The following is a 26,361-nucleotide window of genomic DNA, read 5'->3' on the forward strand; positions in this document are numbered from 1 at the left end:
GTTCCCAGACTAGTGCTGTGACACACTTCGGGTCCGCACAGCCCAAGGTGTGAAAGGACCTCATAAACTTCGAAATACACTAACACACTTCCTATTAATATGGAGACTTGCGTATGAAAGTGCTAAACCCTCTCATTAGTTTTACTTGTGAGCGTTAGCTCACAAATAATGCAGACGCAATTTTGCAAATCAGTATGCCTTAGCTACGGTAGGAACCGTAATCCGTGTGTTTGGATAACTCCATTAAATTTAAGCAGACGACACATGAATGCTAAAAGCGTCTGCTGTAACCACTGCATCTGCCTGTTATCACTGGTACAGTACATAGTGTGTATATAACAGCTTGTAAGACAACGTTGGCCAGTCTAGTGTTTATCATTGAACTCTGTACATATTGGCTGCTTTCAGGGGAAACGGGGCTTAATGCATGTCAAATTAGATTAGCCTGTGCACACTGATTAGCTGTATCAATGATTTGGAAAAAAAACTCATCTAGACCTGTGTTTAAAGACACACTCTTTATAAATTTAAATTGGTTGTGGTCATTTCAAACTTGCGATATAAAAAACTATAACATAATTTTGAAAACTGAGTTGCGTCTAAGATTATACAACAGCGAACAAATTCAGTGCCTTCAACGCTTTGATTAATATAAGATACGACAGCTCTACGCTTTACATTCCGATAGCATCGTTGCAAAACGCAATCTGCACCCCAATAATTTTCAATATCGCCAATTCAGCAGAATCTATTATTCGGCTAATTCAAGGCTGTTGATAAATCTCATAACATGGGTAAGTATTGGAAATCGGGACAAATCGTGGGGAATCGGGTCGTGGTGGAATGCCCTTATAATACAGCTACGCCGATAAATCTGTCGAATGTGAAATTGTTATAAATGGCTTATAGTTCAACAATGGGTATATAAAAAAACAACCTGTCATTGAAAATTTAAAGTTCATAAATTATACATCGATCAGCCGTATATGAAGAATTCTGCTACTTCGCGTTTTTAGAACATGTACATCACTAATTATACATTTTATTTGCAAGAGGCATGGGTATCGCGCATGGCCGATCGAATACGAAACGATCGGGCTTCCCAACACAGGCTCTGTCCTTATTAAGTTGTACTTACTCACATGTGAATTGGAATTTTCTGATAATAGACCTGACAACGATACTCAAAGTCTGATGACGTAGTACGCACGAGGTAATAGTCTGAATTTCACAATTTATTGTTTACAGGGTGCAGGATCAATGGGGTTTACAGGGGTTTACACATGTGCGGGTTGGAAAGAATATAACCGCACCGTCAATAACTTTATTTTTGCACGTATCTAAAGTTATTGAAATACATTTGCAAAAATAGTTTGTCGATAAAGGACAGTTTTTTTGCATTGTGTGCCGATATCTTAAGATTTAAGAATAAATCATTGAATACGCCTGAAATCGGTGACAAAAATTCACGTTGCGTGCAGCATATGCCTGTAAATGATTGCGTTACACATCGCATTATTTGGCAAAGAACACAGGCTTATTAAATACAGTAATTCCTATGTATTTCACATTGCAATAAGCAGCAACTGTATTTTATGCAATTCTTAAGAAAAATAGTTTTAAAGAGGTATTTGAAGAAAAGCACCACACACCGGTGTGTTTACATCCATAAACGTTCAATTGTGAATCCCTCTAAGTCACGTGAATTCAATGTAAAAGCGAAAACTTCAAACGAAAAAAAGCAAACTGTTGCACATAAAGACCCCCATAATTGTACCTTTTCTGAAAGAACATTATTAGCTGTATAGATTTAAACAAGAAAAAGTAGGTCATGTCATTTGCGAAAAAGAAACCGTTACAAATCAAAATCGACTCTTATTGCTCCTTTTTTCGGTCGTTTTCAAGCGGAATGTAACCCGTTTTAGCGCAATGTTTTATCAAAGTTTGTAACTTAATCATATTTAAGTGATCTAGAAGTGAATACCTCCGCTAACGCTATCTAAAGCCCCACAAGATATTAATTTATTTAGAGATAACAGCCTTCTAGGACTCGATTGTGTGGTATAATTGAACCTTTCTCGAGCGGTAACACTGGCAGTAAGTGTATTAGTAATTTGTTTACTTTCGCAGTATTGTTAATGCTTATTTTATGAGCTTTTTTTTAATAAATTGTTTCCCATCACACAAGAATGTTAAATTTATTTAATGTAAATTTTCGCTTATACACAATTTTCTGTTAATATTACTGGTTATATGATTTTGAAATCGAAAGTACAAAATCAATTTCAAAGCTACGTTTATTTAAATACGACTAAGAAATTCCAATTTCTACTCAAACGTAAGAGTGTTGTGTCATACGTGTTTGAGTTGCTGAATATGTGAATGAAGCTGTTTTATCAAATATCGATGAATGTGACGACAACACGCCGCACTTGTATATACCTATTCAAGTATAAACACGCACACAACAAACAATTTAACTACGAATGGGAAATTTCATGTGTTTATTGTGAAATCATTGTGAACAGGACGGAACTTTAAAGCATTATCAAAATCGTAATAATAGAATGATTTGGAAACGTTTAGATGCTCTTCCAGATTAGCATTATTACTCAAGCCCACAGATCTGATAACCTGCTATAAGATCGATTTCTTAAGCATTGGAATGTTTTGGCTAACATTTAAACTTCTGAGTTATCGACATCTTCCCATTTAACTTCATTTAAATGTAAACATAAATGTGTACTTGCAGCCGACTGAAAATGCAAGAAGGGGGCGCCAATTGTAGCATGTCAGAATTTGAAAGAGTTCCAATGTCGAGCAGCCTGTACATCCGTCACTCTCGTGTAAGTTAAGGACTGTATGCTCAGCCCAACCACAACAATATGTGCAATCGTAGCGCTCAGATGAGTTAATGTCATAGAGCTTTCTCCGACACAGTCAGTCGGTACAGTCTTTCGTCACTCACAGGTAAGTCAAGGTTTGAAAGCGGTCCCAGACCAACAACCCGTGCAGTTGCCAATCTCAGTTTAGTCGGGGATTGAACGTGTTCCCAGATAAAACAGCCTGTATGACAGTCTTTTGTGGGTAAGTCAGAAACTGAAAGTATGTGCAGTCTTTTTTTATTCATGTGTAAGTAAAGACTAAAAGCGTTCCCGGGTAAGAAACAACTGCCTTTTCAGTCGTGTTTTATGGGTAAGCCAGGGACCGAAATCATTCCTAGACACATCGGCCTTGCAGTTGTCATTTGCTGGTTAGTCAAGGACTGAAGCGTTCCCAAACACACCTGCATGCACACTACTCACTCACGGCACTCACGGTTAAGCCAAAACTGAAAGCATTTCCAGACGCAGTACTCTGTTGAGTCGTTACTCCTGATTAAGTCAGAGACTGAACGCGTTCCAAGACACAGCAGCCTTTACAGTCATTACTCACGGGCAAGTCAGACTGAAAGCGTTCCAAAACAAAGCATTGCAGTCGTTCCTAACAGGTAAAAGAGGGACTGATAGCGCTCTCAGACACGGCAGACTGTGCAGTTGTCACTATCGGGCATATTAGGGAATGAAAGAGATCCCAGATACAGTTCTCTATCAAGTCGTTACTCTCGTGTTTGTCTGGGAATGTGTGTTTTCGGAATCAGTAAAGACAACTAGTTTTGATAAACAATTAAATTGAAAGAAGTTCGGATTCCATTACCATTAACATTTTGCTTAAATGAGTAAATGGACACAACATAAGATATTTAAACACCCCCTAATAGTCGAGAGAGTTATGAAACGAAACCGTAAAGCTGCTATTGCACAGACAATTTCATTTTGGTACAATCCTGTTATGAACGTTGTAATTTTGCACGTGTCTTGAACGTATTAATTCGTTTGAAAGAATAACATGTTTTGATCAAATCATTCATTGTCTCAGATAAGTTTTGGGAAATATCTTTATTGACTTATGACATTTAAAAAACAGTCGATTTCATTCCTGAAATAGAGTGAACTAAGTAATAAAAATGCATAACTCATACAAATTGCTGCTTTAACCCCGTCGAAGCTGCATACTTATATTGATTACATGAAACTGTTTACGGTCTTTCTTAAAATGTAAATGATGAAATTAAACTTTAATCAACTTACATCTTTTATCATTGTTACCGGCAAACACATATGCTGCATACACAGTTCTTACACAATCCAAGGTAAGGCTGACTCGGCAAGTATTGGCTTGCGCCGACTTGGTTGGAAAATGTTTTTGATTTACTGACTTTGAGGGGAAAAGTCGCGAACGTGTTTCGCCCTTTCTTAGACATTAGATTAATGCGTAGTCGTAGAAACTGAGAGTGCATACACTTTACAAATACACACACAATGAGCGCCGGAATAAGTCAGATTTAACACGTATGTATGTCATCGTATATAATGTATTCTTTATTCACTTTGACATCAAGTCCGAAGAGCGTTTGAACGATCTCAGTTGTTTTCGTCAATATCAAGGCGCATGATAACTAACGTGCGCCTTCGTTGTACGATTATAATTTTCAACGAAAATCCCAAAAATGAGCAAAGCGTTTACAGTTGTGGCGTACGCATCACATTTACAAGATTTGCGTCGAAATGGTTGAGGACTCAATACGCATTATATTAAATTTCTTTGCGTTTCTATTCGTTTGAATTGGGTGAAGTGCGCAGTACGCAGTATTGCTGGGGCATTGATTTCATTAACAAACATATTGAATGCAAACAAGATCGGTGCCGTAAATGTGATGCAATCTAGGTCCACTGCTAGAGGCTCGCGTTATCACTTTGTACACATTTAGATTTATTGATATTATATAATAAATTGTTTAAAAAATACTTTTTATTAATTTTTTATTAAATGTTTTTTATAAATTGGTCTCGTTTTGATAGCGCACAATAAAATTTAAAAACGTGATAATTTGATAAATTTGTATAGGTGCGAGAACATTATTTGTAGTAGTAAAATCATAATAAATGCAACGTGTATTGCGTAGTTAGCTATTGGCATTAAGGTTTAAACATGTATTTACCAGAGTTGCGACACCTTAAGGGTTTCGCGGGATGGAATGAGTGGGGAGATCAAATCAAATTGAAAGCCGATTATTTCGACAAAAAAAATTTGGTACGAAAAAAATAAATGGGTACGAATAAAAAAATTTGGGTACAAAAACAGTTGGGTACGAAAAAAATTTTGGTACGAAGAAAAATGGCAATAAAAAGATTGGGTACGAAAAAATTTGGGTACGAAAAAAAATTGGGTAGAAAAAAAATGGGTACGAAAAAAATTTGGGTACGGAAAAAAATTGGGTACAAAAAAATTTGGGTACAAAAAAAGTGGTTACGAAAAAAGTGGGTACAAAAAAAAAATTGGGTACGAAAACATGTGGGTACGAAAACAATTTGGGTACGATAAATAAAAATTGGGTACGAAAAAAAATTGGGGTACGAAAAAAGAAAATTGGGTACGAAAAAAATGGGTACAAAAAACATTTGGGTACGAAAAACATTGGGTACAAAAAATATTTGGGTACAAACAAATGGGTACGAAAAAAAATTGTGGGTACAATGGGTTCATGTTAAGGTTTTAGCATGGCAGACGCCGGATGGCGAAAAGACACGACATGACACAATGAGCTGGCTATGACAAAACCTGAGGTTTTTTCCGAAAACAGCCGAGCTCATAATGCATAAATCAGTGAGTAATAGTACTTATACTCAATAGGCACAGGGTATAAAATCAGAACCACTGGGCCGAATCTGCTGAAACTTGGTCGCATTATAGATTATGGTCCAAACAAGCTACAGAATGAGCGCTTCTGGACCTGACAGCGTAAAACATTAACCGATAATGGACAGCACAAAATGGGTCATTTTGTACAAAAAAAAACAAACTTAAAGTGGCATTTAAGACATTTTAGACATCAGAAAGTTGCAAATGTTTAATATTCTGCACTCTTCGACTGGTTTGTTTTTTTACAAATTTAGAAGCATTTATCCTTGAGGTGTATATAAACCCTGTTATTCAATGTCAAAAATAGCTAAGCAGCAATGCCCCTTTAACATTATTCCTTATATTTAATTGTATTGTTTAAAGAAAGAACTGTGTATATTTAATGATAATGGCTCCGTATTTCACACTTGATAGGCCACTGCTGGGGCTTGAACCCAGAACTCATCTCACATTGTAAGATGCATTTTTCAATTAAACTACAATGACTGTATCGTGTGAAGTGGAGCCAACATACACCCACATAAGTGAAAAAATCATTATGTCGATATATTTGTCCTGGGCGTTTTCTGACATGTTGCATAACTGTTTACCACAAAAGATGTCTACATAGATAAATATACATACATGTAAATGGGAAAAAAATGAACTGTCTATTTTTAATTTTTGCTTCATATATACACATTTCCTAGCCTGCCATGATTTATAATTATATCATGTTGAAATCATTTATAGACAGAATATTACTGAAACTGCAATAAACAATAAGATAGATAGATAATAATAATGTTTAATTCTATCTAATGCAATGAACAAATGTTCTTCCAATGCCATTTTCACTAAGGTATAGGTATTGAATCCTGATATACGACTAAAACTGAACATCTAAACAGCAGTATTTTACATGAAGAGTACTCACAAAACCACAACAATAATACTCGATGAATGAACTGTCCGAAATCCGAAAAATATGTACACTACAATAACAAGACGTTAATAAAAATATGCACGTTAACATTATTCAAGATATGAAAGCAATATATCAAGGGATATAGGAAATATTTGGGGTGTTACGCACAATTTAACATAAAGCCAGTGTGCGAATTTCACTTTTTAAACCACTAGCCCGTTCGGGCTACCAGATGGATTTTTTCACTATCCCGAACCAAAGTTTACTAGCCCGAACTGTTTATCACAAGTTTTTAAAATAAGTTTATATTTTTGACGGTTCTGGATAGTTTTTATTGCAGGTAGGGTGTAATGATGAGGATTGCAACTAACAGTTGATCCCAATTAGCAGGAAATGTTATTATAATATTTCAATGACACAATACGATTATAATATTTATGTATGACGATATTCGTCAATCAATACCTAACATGCAGTCAAGAAGCAAAGGTTTTGTTATCCAATCTGTAAATAATTTTAGATGTCAATTGTCCTAAATTAGAAATCCGAAACATTAAGCCTAAAGTCTGAGGCCGTATGATAAAGCGAATAGAGGGCAGTGTCTCCTCCCCCTAGCTTATTGTTCTTTTTTATAGTCTTTCTAGGTCCAATTCTGGTGAGTACAATGTAAAAAAATATCAACCAGACCATCCGTAAAATCGCATGTGTATTCATCATTCTAGATATTTTTTTATCAAGAAAGTCGAAAATAAATTAAAATCGACAGATAATACCGTATCCGGAAACAACTGTCCAAAAACATATCAATATAAGTCTTTGCACGTGAAATAAAATATGCATATCGTTAAACTGCCTAAACTGAAAACCAGTAAAAAGTAACCAAGCAACTACGCAATCAATATATAATTTGGTTGACATATTCTATTAAAATATGATAGTTCAATGCGTTGATTTGTCAATAGATCATTACAAATCCAAGATGGGGGACATTAAAAACATTTGTAGACTTGTATGGTTTGCTGAAAGTACAGCAAATTGAACAACCTGGGTAGATCCGCATTTTATTCGCACAGTATCAAAAAAAAATTTGTCATTCAAACTCTCGTCATGTCAACATAATCGGAAGGGTGAGGAAACGCGATACGACGCTAAATAAACGCAAGATATGGTTCAAGCGATGGATGAAAATAATATTTTTGAGCATTTTTTATTTCAAATGTTTGAAAAATCAATAGGCCAATCGGGCTAGTACCCATGGAAATTCAGTAGCCCAAAACGAGATCAACTAGCCCCGGGCTAGTGCAAATTTCGAACACTGTAGATTTATAAATAATATGCATATTCTACGTGGAAAAAGGGTCATAATTCTTGCAAAATGCAAGTGATACAGTTGTCTGCTCTTGTTTTTAGGTTGGGGTCATGTTGGTTAACACGTATGCAAAATATGGAAGCAATATGTCAAGGGACATAGGAAATATTTGGGATGGTACGCAAACTATAACATTTGCACGCTTATGCCGATGCCGGGTTGAGTAGGATAGCTCCTCTATATATATTTCATATATAATAGTCGAGCTAAAAAGTAAATTTACTATAAACGACAAGCTTACCTAAATCACAACTTTAATGCAATGCTTATAACAATAAAGTTACAAAGATATTTCATTGATTAAAACTAACTTATTACTATTGGTTGCCCGCACTGACAACCATCTTTAGTATGTTGGTTGCCCAGATAAAGAATAACCAGCCCAGAATTATGTACATGTGTATATTATACTTTCTTTTAATAAAATAATAGATAATTAAATAAATTTGCTGACATTGCACTTCTCAATGAATGATGTTTTATTATGAGTCTGAATTTAATCATTTTCTATTCCTTAATAATGAATGTTATTTAACTAGTATTGATCCATGGTGGTCAATTGTTATTCAATTTTTATTGCACTGAATTGTTTTAAGCTTTAAAAAAAAACAACAAGTTGCCCGGCCGGACTATCAACTTTGGAAATTGAGTTGTCCAGGCCAAAACTACTTGCCCCGGGCTCACGGGAAACCACTAATTTTCATCCCTGTATACCCTTTCATTTTCTGTTCTTCCATCCCATTCTCAAAATGAATTTTAAACCACAATATTTTTTAATAACATTTGTATGAATTGCTAACCATTATCACCCAAAAAACAATTTTACAAAGCTGTAATCCTGTCGTAGAGATTTAGTTTACTATTATCAGTGTTCTCTTAACTTAAATACCGGCAGCCAGTGATTTTGCCGGTTACATTTACTCTTGATGCCGGCTACTTTTCCCAAATATATCAAGTAAATGTCACAAATGCTTTCGTTTTACTGCATAGTTGCCGGCCATATAACTGGCTACTCAATTTTTTCTGGAAAACACTTAATTATGCATGACAAACACACAATACTTACATGTACATACATCTTAGATTCGTTTTTAAAATAAATTGACACTTCCAGCTTGTCGTCATTAAAATCCAAAGATTCAAATAATTTTCCACGAGATACGTCAACAATTGTGTAATCAAATGAATGAAAAATAAAAGTAAAGAAAGCCGGAATTTACATAAATTTCAAGGTAAAGGTAGTCGGTGAGATATAATAATAATACAGTTAGTAAGGCCCAAACCCTGGGTACGGTAAATTTACTAAAACATACCGGGGAATTTTAACACTAAATCGGTTGTTGTCGGCTATGTTGTAAAAATTAATTATGTTCACATTTATGTCAATTTTCTGTTAAATGGCATTTATATTATCAAAACTAATTGTTAAAATCATAAATGTGATTTAATTTTAAATCTTAAATTGTTTAAAGTCGCATCATTGTATGACGTCGTCAAGTATAATATTTTCCGCGACGTTGCACGTTCACTTTTTAACGCCATAGATTTTTTTAAAGAAACATTATTTGGTTTGCGAGGTCCGTTAAATGGGGAACACCATATTCGGTATTTATATTATGTTTTAACAATTAATTCATGCTGTGTAATAAATATTGTATAAGATATTTCGATATTGATTGAAAATGTTTCAAATTGTTATTTATGAAACCTCTTATTCTAATGAGTGTATGCTATTATATTATACTTTGAAAAGCATATCTGTTGTACTATAATCTTATTATTCATTTTTTATTGTTAATTTCATTTATTGTAGAGAATCGTCAATGTTACATCTAGTCGCCAATGCTTGTTGTCAGTGTTAGTCGTAAATGTTTGTGATCATTGTCGTCAATGTTAGTCGTCAATCCTTATCATCATTATACATGAAGGAAATAAAAGCAGAAACAGAGACGTATTCTTGATTACTTGCTTATTCCTACGGCGTCCTCTCAACACTCATACTAAAAAGCATGTTGATGCAGATTTAAAAAAAAAAGGTTGTTTAAGGTAAACAATATTGTTTAAGGTAAACAATATTGTTTTACGTTAATCTGTAGCATGTTTAACATCGGATTTTTGGCGGATATACAACTCGGATACAATCTAATATTTGCGGGTATGTTTAAGTTTATTTACCGTACCCGGGGTACATGTAAGTAAAGTTAAGAGTACCCGGGGTACATGTACCTGTAAGAAGTACCTGAGCCGAGAATGACCAATCGAGCCTTAGTACCAATCGAGCCTTAGTAAGTGAGTGATGGTGTATGGGATAACATGCACTGAGGGTGTATATTTTTCATAAACAAGTCAATTGAAGGTGTTAAGAGATGCATTGATCCATAAGATTAAAAAGGGTAATTAACCACGGGCTTATTAAAATTAAAACGATGACATTACATTGTACCAGCTGTTTATTGTTCTATACTGTAAGCTTGCAATATTTTAAATAATGTAAACAACTTACCTTGTATTAAGTTGGCATATTGTTGTCAGGTGTAGAAACTTTTTATACTTATTTCTGTTAAGTTGCACTGGCTGAACCAAAAGAATTATGTAGTCGTTTGTAAATAATCACGAAACAACCTACTTATGCATATATGCTTGCCAGTTACATTATACTATCGGCCTTGGCAAACAGCGTAGACTCAGTCAGATGAGACGCCGTGTGATGTCTGCTATTTCGTTACGCAGAAGATTTCCATATCCACGGGTGTTTTTATGTCAAATGTTATGGTTTTTCAATAGATCGTATATTTATCTACAAAACAGCGAATTAGCGTTCACTTTACATCATTTTGAATTATGTTATTGTGTTAATACTTTCTCGCGTTCTTTTCGCAGCCATTGGTCGACGCCGTCTGCTATTTCGAAAGCTGAAGATTTCCATATCCACTGGCGTTTTTTTATGTCAAATGTTAGTGTTTTCCAATGGATCGTATACTTATCTACAAAACGGATAAGTAGCGTTCACTTTACATCGTTTGTGATAATGTTATTTTGTTAATACTTTTTAAGCGTTCTTTCTGTAGAAGTCGGCCATTTTGACGGGTGTGAAAAAATACCGACATTCCCGCAATTACCAAAATCCCCAGGAATCCCCGAGATCCCACGAAATCCCCATTAATATTGTTTATTTATCGAAAAAACTGCGTATTTTAATATAGATTGTTGCGAAATACACTGAAATCACTAATGAAATATTGTTTTATATCAAAGTTTGATTTCGGGGATTTCGGTAGGAATTCGGTATATCCACATAGCGCATTTTGTAATTCCGGTTTTGTCAAACTTGCGAAACTTTTTCGTGATTTAATAAAAAAACTAGATTTTTCCCAGGTATAACGCCTACGCCAACAGGTAGATCGCATTCTTGTCCATATTCATGTCAAATTTCAGCAAAAGTTACCGACCAGTTTTCAAGGCGCTCAAATTGCGACTATATGCCTCAACTTAATGAAACTTAGCCCCCTTTATCATTCGTTCGAATGAACGTCATCAATGATGACGTCCAATACATCACTCATTCCATACGAAAAAAAAATGGGTATGAAAAAAATGTGGGTAGGAAAAAAAACAATTTGGTTACGAAAACAAATTAGAATACGAAAAATATAGGGAACGAAAAAAATTAGGGTACGAAAAAACTATTTGGGTACAAAAGAAATGGGTACGAATAAAAGTTTTGGTACGAAACAAATTTGGCTACGAAAAAAATGGGTACGAAACAAAATTTGGGTACGAAAAAATTTGGGTACAAAAAACATTTCGGTACGAAAAAGATGGGTACGAACAATTTTTTGGGTACGAACAAATGTGGGTACGAAAACCATTTGGGAACCAAAAAAATGGGTACGAAAAAAAAATTGAGTAAGACAAAAATTGGGAACGGACACATTTGGTACGAAAAAATGGGTACGAAAAAAATTTGGGTACGAAAAAAATGGGTACGAAAAAAACTTTGGGTACGAACAAATTTGGGTACGAAAAACATTTGGGTATAAAAAAAATGGGTACGAAAAAAAATTGGGTACCAAAAAAATTTGGGTACAAAAAAAAAATTGGGTACGAAAAAAAAATGGGTACGAAAAACATTTGGGTTCGAAAAAAAAGGGGACAAAAAAAGAATTGTGTACGAACAAATTAGGGTACAAAAAACATTTGGGTACGAACAAAATGGGTACGAAAAAAAAATGAGGGTACGAAAAAAATTTAAGGACGAAAAAATGGGTAAAAAAAAATAGGTACGAAAAAAATATGGTTACGAAATATGGGTACGAATTTGTTTCTATTTAAAATCAAATGATGACGTCAATATAGCACTCATTCCATAAAAACCAGGAGTCAATGACCCCTGGACTGAAATTTTGAGGAGTCAAATTGAAAAATTCTGGGGTCAATTTTGAAGTGCGTTAATTGTGTTTTTGTCTGTATTATTCAATTTTTTTAGATAAAAACATGCTCCAAGAGTTACACAATACAAATGTATCTAAAAAAGTTATACTGCGTTATTAAATAAAAATACCATGATACATAACACAGCATATTTTAATGAATTGGTACGCAAAGATAAGGACAAAATATCAATAATTTGTGCGAACAATATCGACTTTAAGTTTTTCAAAAACAAAACATGTTCATTTTACAACTTTTATTATTTCTATCACTATACTATGTTTATTTGTTAAAACAATAAATGCTCATTAAAATCTACTTCATCATAACACATTTAAGTAATTTAAGATATGTACCTGTAGCACCTTTTCATCACATATTTATCCTTGTTATATTATCATCATCCCTTTGATAGCTTTTGTACAAAAACACAATCTAAATGCATGTATATCTATTGCTGTTTATCCGAATACTATACATGTCGGAAATATATACACTTAAGAATGCCTTACCAGTAGTAGTTTAACTTTAATAATCCAAAATTTCCTTGTTGTTATCTGGTTTAAGAAACCTTATTTAATGTTCGTTAAATCCAATTAATGCTATCTCCATCATTGAATCACCATTACTTGTAATTTGAATTGTTGTTGTTGTTTGAATCGCCATATTTTTAATTGAACGCGGGTTTAATGTTAATTTACAATACGTCCGCCAATTACAATGTCAAAGGTCAAGACGTTGCAATTTAATTCTACTCGGATAATTTATATCTAATTGAGAAAATGTGTTTTCTTAATGTCAGGGTTTTTTTTGGCCCGATTTTATAGCCGAAATTCGGCTATGTTCCCAATCCCAAAAAGGATACTTTTTTCCCAAAATGTGACAAAAAATTCCCAATTTCCAAAAAAAAAACAAAAAAAAACATGATTATAAAGAGTTATATCAAATTTAGTATTTCCCTAATCAGTGGACTGTTTGTTTGGAATAAAAAGGCTAATGAATTTTATTTTCCCAATTTCATGAAAATGCCGATAAAATTCCCAATTCCAAAGCCATGGGCTATCTTCCCAAAAAGTGGGAAAAAAACCCTGAATGTTTATGTGTAGTATTATGACTTGAGAGTATAAAAAACAACGCCCGGGGTAGACCTCTATTCCCTCGATTATAGACCGAGTTTCAAATACTGAAACATTAATTTTGATAAGGAGCACTGGCGGATATATTACCATGGAACTGGAGATGTTAACTGACTGACCCTCGGGTTAAATTTTTGATGCGTCAAATTGACACACGGCAGAAAAAAGGGTTGCGTCAAAAATGAGTCATTTTTAATTTGCTCGCGTCAAATCGCAGGATTCTGCTTCTATTGAAATCGCTGGTCCAATATTTGTTTTGAAGTTAAATATGCATACTGATGTTGATGAAGATTAGACTAACAGTGTAACTTCTGTGGTATAAACATGCTTTTTGTTTGTTTAATATATTAACCAATTTTGTTAGCTCAAATGACCCAGTGTCAAACTTGGCTGAGATTTAATTTATACAAATCTTCTGACCAAACTTCATTAAGATTTGCGCATAAATTTAAGAAAGCGAAACAGTTTTTCAAATTCAGCCAAGTCATCATTAGAACAAATGACCTGACCAAGTTTCTTGAAGGATGCACAGTAAATGTGATTTCTAGAGTGGTAACAAGATTTTACTATAGCCACTGGCCCATATAAAGAAAACTGCTATGCCCTCAACGGCCATGGTTTTAAACCGACAGAACATTTTTAACTATACCCAGAATTAATAAAACCTTATCAAACATTAGTAATTTGAATGACTATACATGTATTAAACACCCCAAAAAACTCATGAATGTAAAATCAAACCCCGTTGTTGTTTACTTTTCAACCCCAGTTTGTGAGAAATAAATGGGTTTCTAAAATTTATCGCATGGAAATGGTATATACAATACTAATAATTCAACTTGTCATAAAAAATTCGAGTGCACAATTATACTTACAGAGTAATCTGTCATATCTATTACCTGTCAATAATACCCGAAAGGGGAGTTAGACAGTATACAGTCTTGGCCAAACATGGCCGGACCGACGGCCTGTCTGTCAAATTTACAGGACTGATTGTCCGGTAAAAAAAACAAAAACAAATTCATAGGTTTGTATAGGTTTGTTTATGGCTCTGAATGTTTTCTGAGGTGCAAAAATAGCAATAGCGTCTTTATACACGTGCTTTTCCGTACCAACGCTCTTTGTGCTGACGGAATTTTCCGAGGGCACCTGATTGGTCTATTTATGTGCATCTTAAAATGCGGGTCAGGACGGTCCAAATCCATGACGGCCTAGTCGCTTGACAAGATAATCATAAATCTGATTATTACAATTTAATCAATTTGTGTGGTTTTAATAGCAATAGTAATGTATAATAATGATCATTGTCATTCAAACCGTTATTATCTTGGCTATCAATGTCCATGCGTGAAACAGGCCGGTTGTCATTTATCGAGGCCGTTGTAAGTTTAGGCTGTATTGACCAGACTAATACCTGACATGCGCGCTAAGCATAGCTTAGACTAAAGCCACACACTTTGAAATGAAATACATGTTAATCAATACATAAAGATGCAATTTGAAAGTGTGCAAAATTGTCATTAAATCTATAGCCTTACATGTGTATATTCTAATTGGCATAGATAAAATTAAATCTATAGCCTAGTTAGAAAATAATATATTATTGTTTAAATGGTACCGCTTTTAAACCGAAAGTAGGATTTGTAGACATATATGTCTATTTCGACAAATGCAATTATTTTTAAGTTTTAAAGCGCAAAAAAGACTGATTTCTACCTTGTAATCACCAGATATATTCTAAATGGCAAAGATAAAAATATGTTTATTATTTATACATAAATTTACTATGCCATGCAGTTAATTTTTAGGTGTGTGGCTTTAAGTCATTTACAAAGTTGAGCATATATAATCATTTTTCTACAAATAAATCATCCTCTGAAGCCCCCACTGAGATTCAAACTCAGACCTCTTTCCTCTGTGAAGGAAAGTATTCTATCTTGAAATACAAGGGCATGTAAGAGGAAAGTTAGCTATTTTAAATCTATCAACAAATAGATTTGAACAATATTTATATGTTATTAAAATATGCAAACATCCCATAAGTTTATTTTTCACATGACCTTCAAAACAGAACAGACATCTCTGAATCTGCAATACATTACATTCTTAAGTGTTAACAAGGTAAATGTTACGACTAACAACAGACGACACACAAAAGGCGATCACAAAATCCAGAGTTTAAAAGAATTTACGATACACGAGATACGTATTTCATACTTGACAAGAGCGAAGGAGTCATAAAAAAACTTAATTTATTATTAACAACCAATTACCTCAATTTTAACTTAAACCCAATGCTTTAAACAATAAAGTTACAATGATATGAACTTCCATTTTCTGTTCTTCCTTCCCTTTCTCAAATTTTATTTAAAATCACACTATTTTTTAATTATAAAAGTATAAAATGCTAACCATTCTGACCTTAAACACAATATAGGAAACCGTACAACCAACTTGTCGTCATTAAAGTCCAGAGTTTACATGAAATTATGTTACACGAGATATGTATTTCATACTACACTACGCGACCCGTTATTTTTTCCGCGATTCTCGCATCACCGCATGTACATGTAACATATATTATGTATACACTTACATTATACATTGCAATAATAAAGCTTTTGTTGTTGTTGTATACAATGGGCGTATTAGCTAAAATACTCCCGTTCCGACATGAATTTGATGAAGTAATGTCGGAAGCTTTAACGGCTCCAAATTAATATAACAGCGCAGAATGATCATGCAATAATTATTGAACATAACATGTAAACATTATTTAAATATATTCCAGGCCCAAATACACTACCACTTTTCAAATTCCATATTGTTGCCATATACATGTAGCACTGTCTAAATTGAAAGTTGCATAGTGTTTCGTCATTGGTCGGTTATAAATACCTTGTTTCTCTATACATGGTATTTGATTTAGACAAAACTAATAATTTGGTAATTTACGAGAAATATGATATAAGCTTTTTAAATACGCTCGTCCCGCATTATGCACTGTACTCTTTACACTTCTGAAAAATGGCGTAGTCATATGGTTCTGTTAATGAAATTCTCAGACATATTTACCGATATAAATGTGACGAATCACACGAAATCGCGGTGATTTTCCACTCAAAAAGCAAACTGTCCGCCTTGACTCCGCAAATTAGGCAACAATCACGGGTCTCGTAGTGTATACATTGTATATACAGAAGCGAAGGAGTCATAAAAAAACTAAATTTAGTATTAACAACACGCTTACATGTACATCAATTTTAACTTTAATCCTTTGCTCAAAACAATAAAGTTACAAAGATATGAACCTCCAATTTTGGTCATCCTTCTCTTTCTCAAAATTTATTAAAAACCACACTATTTTTTTTTAAATTTGTGTATCAAATGCTAACCATTCTTACCTAAAACATGATTAAGGAAACCGAAATCTTTACGCAGCGAGTTATTTATTCTTATGGAAGATTAAATTATGCATGACAAAAATACAATCGGAAATATTTTACAATCTTTTGATGCTTTAAAAAATATTTTACTGTTAAATAAAATAACACGTCTGATTTGTCGTCATTAAAATCCAGAGTTTTAATGAAATTACGTTACACAAGATACGCATTTCATACCATATTAGAGCAAAGGAGACATAAAGAACTAAATTTAGTATAAGCAACACACTTACCTAAATTTAAACTTTAATCCAATTCTAAAAACAATAAAGTTGCAAGATACAGTAACATGCACGCACTTCCATTTTCTGTGATTTTTTTGCGTTCCATTTCTCAAAATTTATTTACAACCACACTAATTCTTAATTACATTTGTATACGATGCTTAACATAACAAAGCCGTAATCCTGTCGCTGTAAGTTATTTTATTCCTATGAAAATTTAAATTATGCATGGCAAACACAAAATCCAAAATAATTTTGGATTCTTTCTATGCTTTAAAACATATTTAACTGCACGACTGACTTGTAGTCATTAAAATCCAGAGTTTAAATGAAAATACGCCACACGAGATATAGCTGTATTTCATATCAATTCATGTGTGCTGAACAAAGGGGCAATTATACACTAGGCTTACAATGCTCAAACCAAAAGGTTCCAAATTGTTGCAAACAAATAAATTAAACATTCACATTTATCAATTATAATTACAAGCTATTTGTTTTTGTACTGCTATATATTGTGGTGTGGTCAACTTATGAGAGAATCAGGTGAACCACTGCCCTAATCAGAAATCAGTCTGAATTAATGTTACTCAGCTTTACATATTCTACTAATTATTAATTAAATAAAAAAATTAAATCTTGACAGAACCTTGTCAAGTTGACGATGCTTATAATTTGAGAAGTTAATGATTTATAATCATCGAGGGGGGTATTCCAGACGTAAAACATTGCATCATTACATGGAAAACAGCTGCACAACTGTATGCGAAAAGGTAAAACAGTATATTCTATCGAGAACTAACTTGCATAGCAACGTCCGAAATGTGCAAACTCCGACATCTATTTCGATATTTATAAATTCAAGATGTAACGTTAACTTAACTGTTGTACAGAAATCAAACTATAAAACTTGTGTTTTGATAAAAAAATAAGCAAAGCAAACCAAAAAAACTTACCCTTTTAACGGCAAAACAATTATCCAATATTCAACACATGTATTTCCATTCAAATTATGCCCTTGAACTTTAACGGTTGATTGCCGTTTCGTTCCACTATCAGTTCGTGCCACTTATATTTGTGTTGTTTATTTTTTATGTTAAGTTAATTTCGTGTTTATGTCAAATGCTAGTGTTTTTCAATAGATCGTATACTTATCTAAAAAACGGCAAAGTAGCGTTCACTTTAATTATTTTGATGATGTTATTTTGTAAATACTTTCTCGCTTTCTTTTCGAACGCATTGGCAGCCATTTTGAATGTTGGTTGTATACTTCCGAAATTATGTGTTTTAATGACTCTCAAAAATGTTTTAAGTGCAGAAATTGTAGTTTTAAGTATCGATTTCTCGGATTTATTTTATATATTTTGTTCGCTTATTTGCGTTTAAATTTGATTGTTTGTTGTTTACTTGCGAACTATTTTTCATGTGTACGCTAGTGGATATGTAATCAGGTTACCATATTTACATCAATGAAATTTAACTGTTGTTTGTTTTTGTTTGTTTTGTTAATATTTTCTAAACGGGTTCAGCTATGTATGTTAAACACAATATGAACTTATTTATTAATTTGGGAATAAAATCGCAATATGTATTAATTAAAATCAAATTTGAAGTGTCTATCGCGTGAATTGCCTCCTTGGGTTGAATTGTGTTTGGGTTGCTATTAACGCTATTAACGCTTCCGGCGAGAACTCATTTTATAGCGATTGCGCAATAAAAAACACCACTTTTTCGTAAATTTATCAAAAACTGGACTTTTCCCAGATATGACGAATACGCCATCGTGTAGATCGAGTTCTGGTCCATATACATGTCAAATTTCAGCACAAGTGTTGGGCCAGTTTTCAAGACTCCCAAATCGCTGCTATACGCTGGAGCTTAACGAATTTTAGCCCCCTTTATCATTCGTTCGATTGAACGTCATCAATGATGACGTCCAATACAACACTCATTCCATAAAGTGCGGGAATTTGCAGGTGTGATTGTTAATCCCATTGAGAAATTTAGCGTGTATACCAGGGGGAAAACACTGACATTGTTTTGAATTCTAGTCCATTTAAGGGCAATTCTGTCTAAAGTTTGACACTTTGCATTCTCAATATTTGAGGTGGCAAAGTCACGCGATGTTTTACCCACGCTCTTCATTTTCATGAGAAAAATGTAACGGCATTCGTCTGATTTTATGCGTTCCATAATTGTAGTTAAAATATACAACTTTTAATAATAAACTAAAAATACGAATGAATAAACATAAAATGATTAAATTTTAAGCTTTACAAAATAATTTTAGTTAAAGTGTTCTATTTATCGAAATGTAATATACATGTAATTTGTGCATTAGGAACGACAACACATTTTATCACAAAGTGTATAATATCATAAAAGCGAACTTGACAATGTTGGAATATGAAAATAATAAATAGCATGATGTTTAAACACAATTACTTAGTTGTATTCTGTTTATTTTCAGAATTATGTCGAAGATGTGTCAGTGGAAGTCTGCAATATAATGTCCCGGCTGGGGTACGGAGAGGAAATCAGATGGAGACGTGTTGAGAAGTACAGGGTAAACGACATGCTGTTTACCGCAAGAGCTAATGATGAAACTGTCATCACAGCTGGCAGTAGTGCCGAGGGTCTTGTCTGCGTACATGAAAGCGACCTTGACCGTTTATTCGTGCTAAACAATGTCCTCTGTGTGGAAGACGGAGTCGATATTCACACTATACCGACTTACATAGAAGTGTTTAGGATGGATACATTTGCATACCCAGGACACTGCAGAATGCTACTGGAGAGATTTACTTTCACATATTGTGCTAGTATTTATAAAGCTCTGTGTCTTGACGGACAAGGGAACGCTTTGCTAAGCAGTAAATTATTTCTTGATGAAGCAAAACATAGATATAACGGAGAACTTCCAAAGAAACGCACAGGGCCCGCACTAACGGTATTCACTGGAGGAGGAAGCACTTTCGACTTAGTGTTCGCAATTCGTTGTCAATGTCCCGGCATCCTGCAGAGATGGGCTCAACGATCTCGATATTGGCCGCCACCAAATGTCGTTCAGAAAGTTGTATCATCAGAATCTTTTCTTTGTCCCGTAGGATGTAAAAGCAGTATAAACGAACATTTAGAGTGGAGGATTTGCTTTAACATAGGCGAAACGGAACTCGTTCACAATCTTAATGGCACTCAGGCAAAAGAGTATGTAATTCTTAAAATGATTGTCAAAGAGGTACTGAAACCAAACAATAAAGAAATAACGTCCTTTGTGTTGAAAAATATAATATTTTGGCAGGCTGAAAGCAATTCACCCTCTATGTTTCAAGAAAGAAATTTGATCCGTTGGTTACATGACGCTCTGAAAACACTCAGAACTGTCTTATCATCAAAACAGCTTCCATACTACATGATTCCGGAGCGTAATCTGATGGAAGCATGTGGATTGCAGGATCAACAGCAGCGTAAATGGGTGGCAGATATCACGGACATGATAGAAGAAGGTCCGAGAGTGATACTTCGGTTGCCAAGGATACGGCAGGCCATTATCTGTCACCCAGAGCCGCTGCTGTGGTTCAGCAGGAGAAGGATGGAGCTGGAGTTGCTGGAGCTGGAGTATATGAACAGACACGTGCAATGTATGGATGAGGACTCGGAGTATGATGACACGGATATCATCCTGCAGGCGATATATTGGCGGCAGAGTCAGATACTATGGGAAGTAATTCAAAGGATGTTTATTGAAGGCAGCGCTGTAAATGATCGTGATAGTGATGAAATAAAGCGCAGAATATTGATGTAAAAATTTGACTGATATGTGTATATCCCCGCACATGTAAAAATTGATTGCATGTAGGCTGCATCAAATTTTTCTTTATTTACTGCTAAGTTGTAGCAAACAGAACAGAACCAGTAAGATAATCGTTTCTGAATAAGGTGTAATTCTACATAAAGTAGGATTATTAGAGACGAAAATGTTAATTACTGTTAAATAGATATTATTTATATAAAATACTAATCGAGTCCCTATTTCGGTGATTAGTTTACGCTTTATTATTATAACAAAGTAAGAAAACAAATTGTTGTTGTTGAAAACGAAGAAACAACACACAACGCATATTCTCAATTCAAGAATGCCAGCTTTCTCGCATATTTAAGCCGTAATTCCAAAGCGTATTCGCTGCGCGTTTCTTATTCAACTTTGAAATAGATAGTTCTACACTTAAAAATGTACGTGTAAGTTTTACACTACATGTTCACCGAAAAATCAAATATCCGGTAATACATGCTAGAATTGAATACGTTCTCAAATTATATGTCTCATAAAGTCCCTATGAATAATCGTCCAAATAAACTTAGCCCGTGTGACATATTTTCGCTCACATACATATCAAAATCCGTTTGTATACACATTGATTCTTATATTAGAAACCAATGATACATAACCAGTATTATTATAGAAGCGAAATGTCTCACATCATTTTATGACATATATATTCTTTAACATTATCAGTGAAATGTATTCTAACCAGTACTTTACATATCGTTTTAAAGACTCAACATTAAAAGGATTTCTGTTGACGTTAGCTCAAACTTCATCATAACATAAATGTGTTGGAAATTTAAACAATCGTTTACAAACCTCTAAATGTTTTCAATATATGACATAATTGCTGTTGTTATGAGCAATATTTCTGACCCATTTAATAAACGGAGCAGATTTTAGCATCAATAATTTTATATAAGAGTATGGCATGAATGGTAGTTGCTATTGACATAAAACACTTTTATTAAATACTATCTTATGCATGAATTATATATTTGCAAAATCCATCCTGACATATGTAATGCCAATTTGTATATCTAGCTTTTGATTATAATAAATCCATTTTCAGATGATCATATATTCTTCCTTTTTTTAAAACACAACCACTTTTATTAATCCATAGTGACTTTTAGTTTCGTACTATTACATAAATCGTTCAACAAATTAAGTAGCTTTTTCAACCCACTTACATAGTCGGACATTAGGGCTACATCATTGGAAAATATTTATAAAAATAGTTCAGTAAAATATTGGAACACTTGAATCCATATTGTTTTATTATTTAAAAAAATATGGCTCATTAATTAACAACCCGATCCGTGTGAGTCAAATTTAATAATACTTGTTTAGTTTTGTTTTTGATTGTTTGTGTTTAGGCTACAGCTCGGACGTAATCCGATTGGACATACTTAATAATTTGAAGAGTCTTCGGATGTCTTGACACACGATTTAACTGAATAAAACAATTCCCGTATAGATTCAAAGTAATAACCCTTAATTACTCTTGTTCTCAGAATCTCGTAAAATGTTGACCTCAAAATAGAATAAAACACTTGTTGAAGCCTATATATTATGCTACCTATAAGGGTTTCTTTTTACATATAATTGTTTGCTAAATCATGATTTCATATACGCATTATCTATCGCGCTGGAATCCAATCTAAATCCCGCTTATGATTCATGCAATGTACTATAAGTATCAACATAACATGTTTACCTCGACATAATAATTGACATGTTGTTAAGTAGAAACTGCTAAAACCAATATTTGAAATATATTGGCTTCATCAGTCCGCCCACAGCATTAACTGATTTTAATTTATATATTCTTTCAATAAAATCGTTATCCGTTATGAGCGAATTAAATATACAGTCCATTATTTCACCTGATTCCGACGTTTTAAAGTATTGCCAAGTTCCTTTGCATCACAATCATTGGATATTTTAACTGAGTAAAGGCAGAAGTATCTGAGGTATGCTTACCTGATAATTTGCGTATGTCGGCGCAAACACTTCTAGAATTGTTTATACTAGTATGTATAGTTCGTATGCTCTCTTTTATTACATATTGAAATCATGTGCGTATGCACACTACCTTGTAATTACTTTTCCACTTTTTGTACACTGTTTGCTTGTTTTATATATATTCTTAGCAAATTCAATGTTTTATAGTTAAATCTATCGATATATGTAACGGTAACTGTTTACCGCACGGGGAACTTAAAAATAATATTTTCTCATTCTCGATAAGCGTTTAACATGCATAAAAAAGTCGACGACACTCTGCCCATTTTTATTAACAAACGTTATGTTTGGATCCACAACTCTTCGATTGGTTTTCAATAATCCGTAGATATTACATAGAAACAATAGTACTTACACGTCCCAATCTTAGACACTTATCTTTATAATGTCTTTTATTTTTGCTGCTATCAAATAAGTAAACAAAATAGTGCAATTGGGGGATATTGTCCACATGTTCAACAATATCGTGTCTACCTCCTGTTCTCGCAGTGAAATCACCGGTTAGAATTAAGTCATATTTTACAAAAATATTCTAAACCATTATTAGCTCTAAATTTTAAATGCACCATGTGTATGTACAGGATGAGGGTGAATTTTCAGGTGGGAAGTTAAACAGTAAAACCGCCCATACATCTACCGCCAACCGTGGAAATCTGTGCAGGAACATTAATATACTTGTATCTCGGCATAAATTGTTCGTAGTAATTACTAACGGTTGCCATGTTTCAATAAATCATATGATATCATATTGCATTAAACAGTTGTTAAAGTCAGGAATAAGGCACTCAAATATAGGCCCCTTTTATTGCATGTTAAAAATGTCAATAATCTTCCAGCCTTTTCGTCAGGTTCAGAGCCTTTGTGGTAGTCCTATTTGTAAGTGTTAATATTTGAAGAGTGCGGTTCAGTGGCGATGCTAGAATCGTCAATTATGGTATTCACTGCTTGTCGTTAGTATTAGACAAGAAATATCTTTAAAAAAAGATAAACGGCGTTGATAGTTCAATTAATGAGATCAAGGATAGCGAATGTCTTTTTCTGTGCAGTTCTTAGCTGCACCACACGCAGTACGGGATGTTACGCGGAGTTTTCGCGGCTTATTTTACATTATTACATATTGCTGGTCATAAACCTATAGATACAAAACAGAAAACCAAAAGAAGAATGGAAGTGAAATTAAAACATATGAGTCAACCTGCCACACGCGAAGTATCCGTATTTATAGGCGCGTTCTTCGAACAAACCTGTATTAGTGGTTTGTCGGGCATAGCTATTTGATTCGATTATTAACAGTATCGAGAATCATAGCGCTCATGCTTAATACATTAGTCAATATGGTGGAATAATTATTGTTAAATTAATCAAAAATAATATTTATCATTGTATTGTTGAAAACACATTAAGAATCTATTATTGACATACCATGATTACATTGCTGAATATCTTCATTTAACATTTTTCTGGTCTAAAGAAAATTCCAGGTCACCTAGTTCACGGATAGCGTATTTATTATATAACGATTATTTTACTGGCCGCGAACTCCGGTGATGAACTGTATATAAACTCTGACATTCACACACTGGCCGCGAATTGACCCGATACCTCGCGGGTTAAAATGCAATGCATTTAAGTGAGGCCTCGCTTCCACTGCTCTTTATACTTTTACATGTAAACATGTTGACAGGAAAATGGAAGTAAGTACTTAATATGAGAACATAGCCTTTAAGTATAAACGCTTTTGCGCTGGTAATTCTCTGAAAATAAAAGGTGCACACACAAACTGTATTTATGTCGAGAATTGAGTGTAAAACTGTTCTATTGAGCCTTTTCATTAGAGAAAAAATTGTTTCATGCAGTAAAACAGTGTTACAAAGACGCGGATATGTTTCAAATGTTCTCGTGGTATACTCAAATCAGCCAATGGAATAAATGAAGTGTATTCATTCGTACCTAGCCGCGGGAAATTTTATTTGAATTTTATTGGACACTTACAAAGGTCAGGTCAGGTGAAAAGCTGGCTTAATACAGCTATGCCGAACAAGATCATTGCGGTTGTGAAACCATTCAAACATTCATTGTCGTAACAAGTACAATATCCTTGGATTCCTTGATTAACTATCTTTCTTGTCTGTTCGAGTAAACAGTAAGTGATTGTTTTAATCAAACAAATTAGCTAGATTGATTTAATGCTATTTTACTTAACTCTATAAAGAAAGGAACTGTATCAAATCCAGGAAGCATTTAAGCAGCATATAGGTTACACATATAGTTTTGGAATGTGTCTCAGGTGTTGCGCCAGTTATGGTGACTTTTTGATTTATAGAGTCTTTTGATAATTTATCTATAGATAAATCACACGAATACTATGTGAACATGAAATATAAGCATAAAGATAACCGATCGAACGCGAATAATCTATTCACATTTCAATATGTATACGCGCGTTCTTTGGACACTTTTTTAGTGGTGCCGTACATATCAAATTGCCTCGACTAGTTATAGTAACGTGAATCATCGCGAACATGCGCAACCTATCGGTCAAAATAAATTATTCTTATGTATATCAATAAAACTATCATGTTATTGTTGAATACACATTGAGAATCTATTATTCACCTGACATGTAGGCATGATTATTATTGCATACGCCGAATATCTTTTTTAGTCTAACGATAAATATTTTTTCGCCAGATTTATAAGGTTAAAATCCGGATGCTTCATATAAGCACGTCAATTAGATGAACCGCTACATCAATCCATAGTGTGCAACGTCACAAGTATTTTGTACACAGTTGCGTCACTTTTGTGTCATTTGAAATTTTCTTGCGTTGGGTTTTCTTCTAGCAAAAAACGGCAATGCGTTTCACTTTGAGAACGAAACACAGTGATGTCCCCATGCATATATTCGTTTGGGAATTATTGTGTGGAAACGTCAATTAAAGATTGAATTGTGTTGAAACGGCGCATCCAACTGTCGTAGTAAAACATAAGTTATTCATAATGATGACAAACATTTATATATGTATCCTCTTTAGTTTTTGTTAAATATCGTCATGACAACTTACTAAGGACACTTTATTCGAAAAAAATAATCCTTTACAACAAATCAGTTTATACCTCAATTCTTCATTAAACAATGACATTACAACTTTACAACTGGCATGTCATTTACCTATGTGCATTTATGCATTACAATACCGTGTGTCTACTCTATACTAGCTGACAGGCTAAATAATTGACTTCATAGCTTAT

General features: G+C 33.9%; 3 protein-coding genes across 4 annotated transcripts in view; 2 read left to right on the forward strand and 1 right to left on the reverse strand.

Annotated features, from left to right (window-relative positions):
* The window catches only part of LOC127874436 (uncharacterized), a 227,761-nt gene that overhangs the window by 52,405 nt on the left and 148,995 nt on the right, over nt 1-26,361 (forward strand). The gene's annotated exons all lie outside the window — the stretch shown is intronic.
* Nucleotides 1-26,361, reverse strand: part of LOC127874434 (uncharacterized) — a 219,040-nt gene that overhangs the window by 27,287 nt on the left and 165,392 nt on the right. The gene's annotated exons all lie outside the window — the stretch shown is intronic.
* On the forward strand, nt 2,045-21,063 carry LOC127874431 (uncharacterized). The gene is made up of 3 exons (XM_052418747.1): nt 2,045-2,097; nt 2,753-2,846; nt 19,726-21,063. The coding sequence occupies exons 2-3, from the start codon at nt 2,763-2,765 to the stop codon at nt 21,058-21,060; spliced, it is 1,419 nt and encodes a 472-aa protein (XP_052274707.1). The 5' UTR covers nt 2,045-2,097; nt 2,753-2,762; the 3' UTR covers nt 21,061-21,063.

This window comes from Dreissena polymorpha, chromosome 3, assembly GCF_020536995.1.
Source record: "Dreissena polymorpha isolate Duluth1 chromosome 3, UMN_Dpol_1.0, whole genome shotgun sequence".
NCBI lineage: Eukaryota > Metazoa > Mollusca > Bivalvia > Myida > Dreissenidae > Dreissena > Dreissena polymorpha.

Coding starts and splice junctions, on each gene's coding strand:
- LOC127874431 (XM_052418747.1), top strand. CDS start 2,763: ATGCAAGAAGGGGGCGCCAATTGTAGCATGTCAGAATTTGAAAGAGTT. Junction 2,847..19,725: donor TGTACATCCGTCACTCTCGT/GTAAGTTAAGGA, acceptor GTTTATTTTCAG/AATTATGTCGAAGATGTGTC.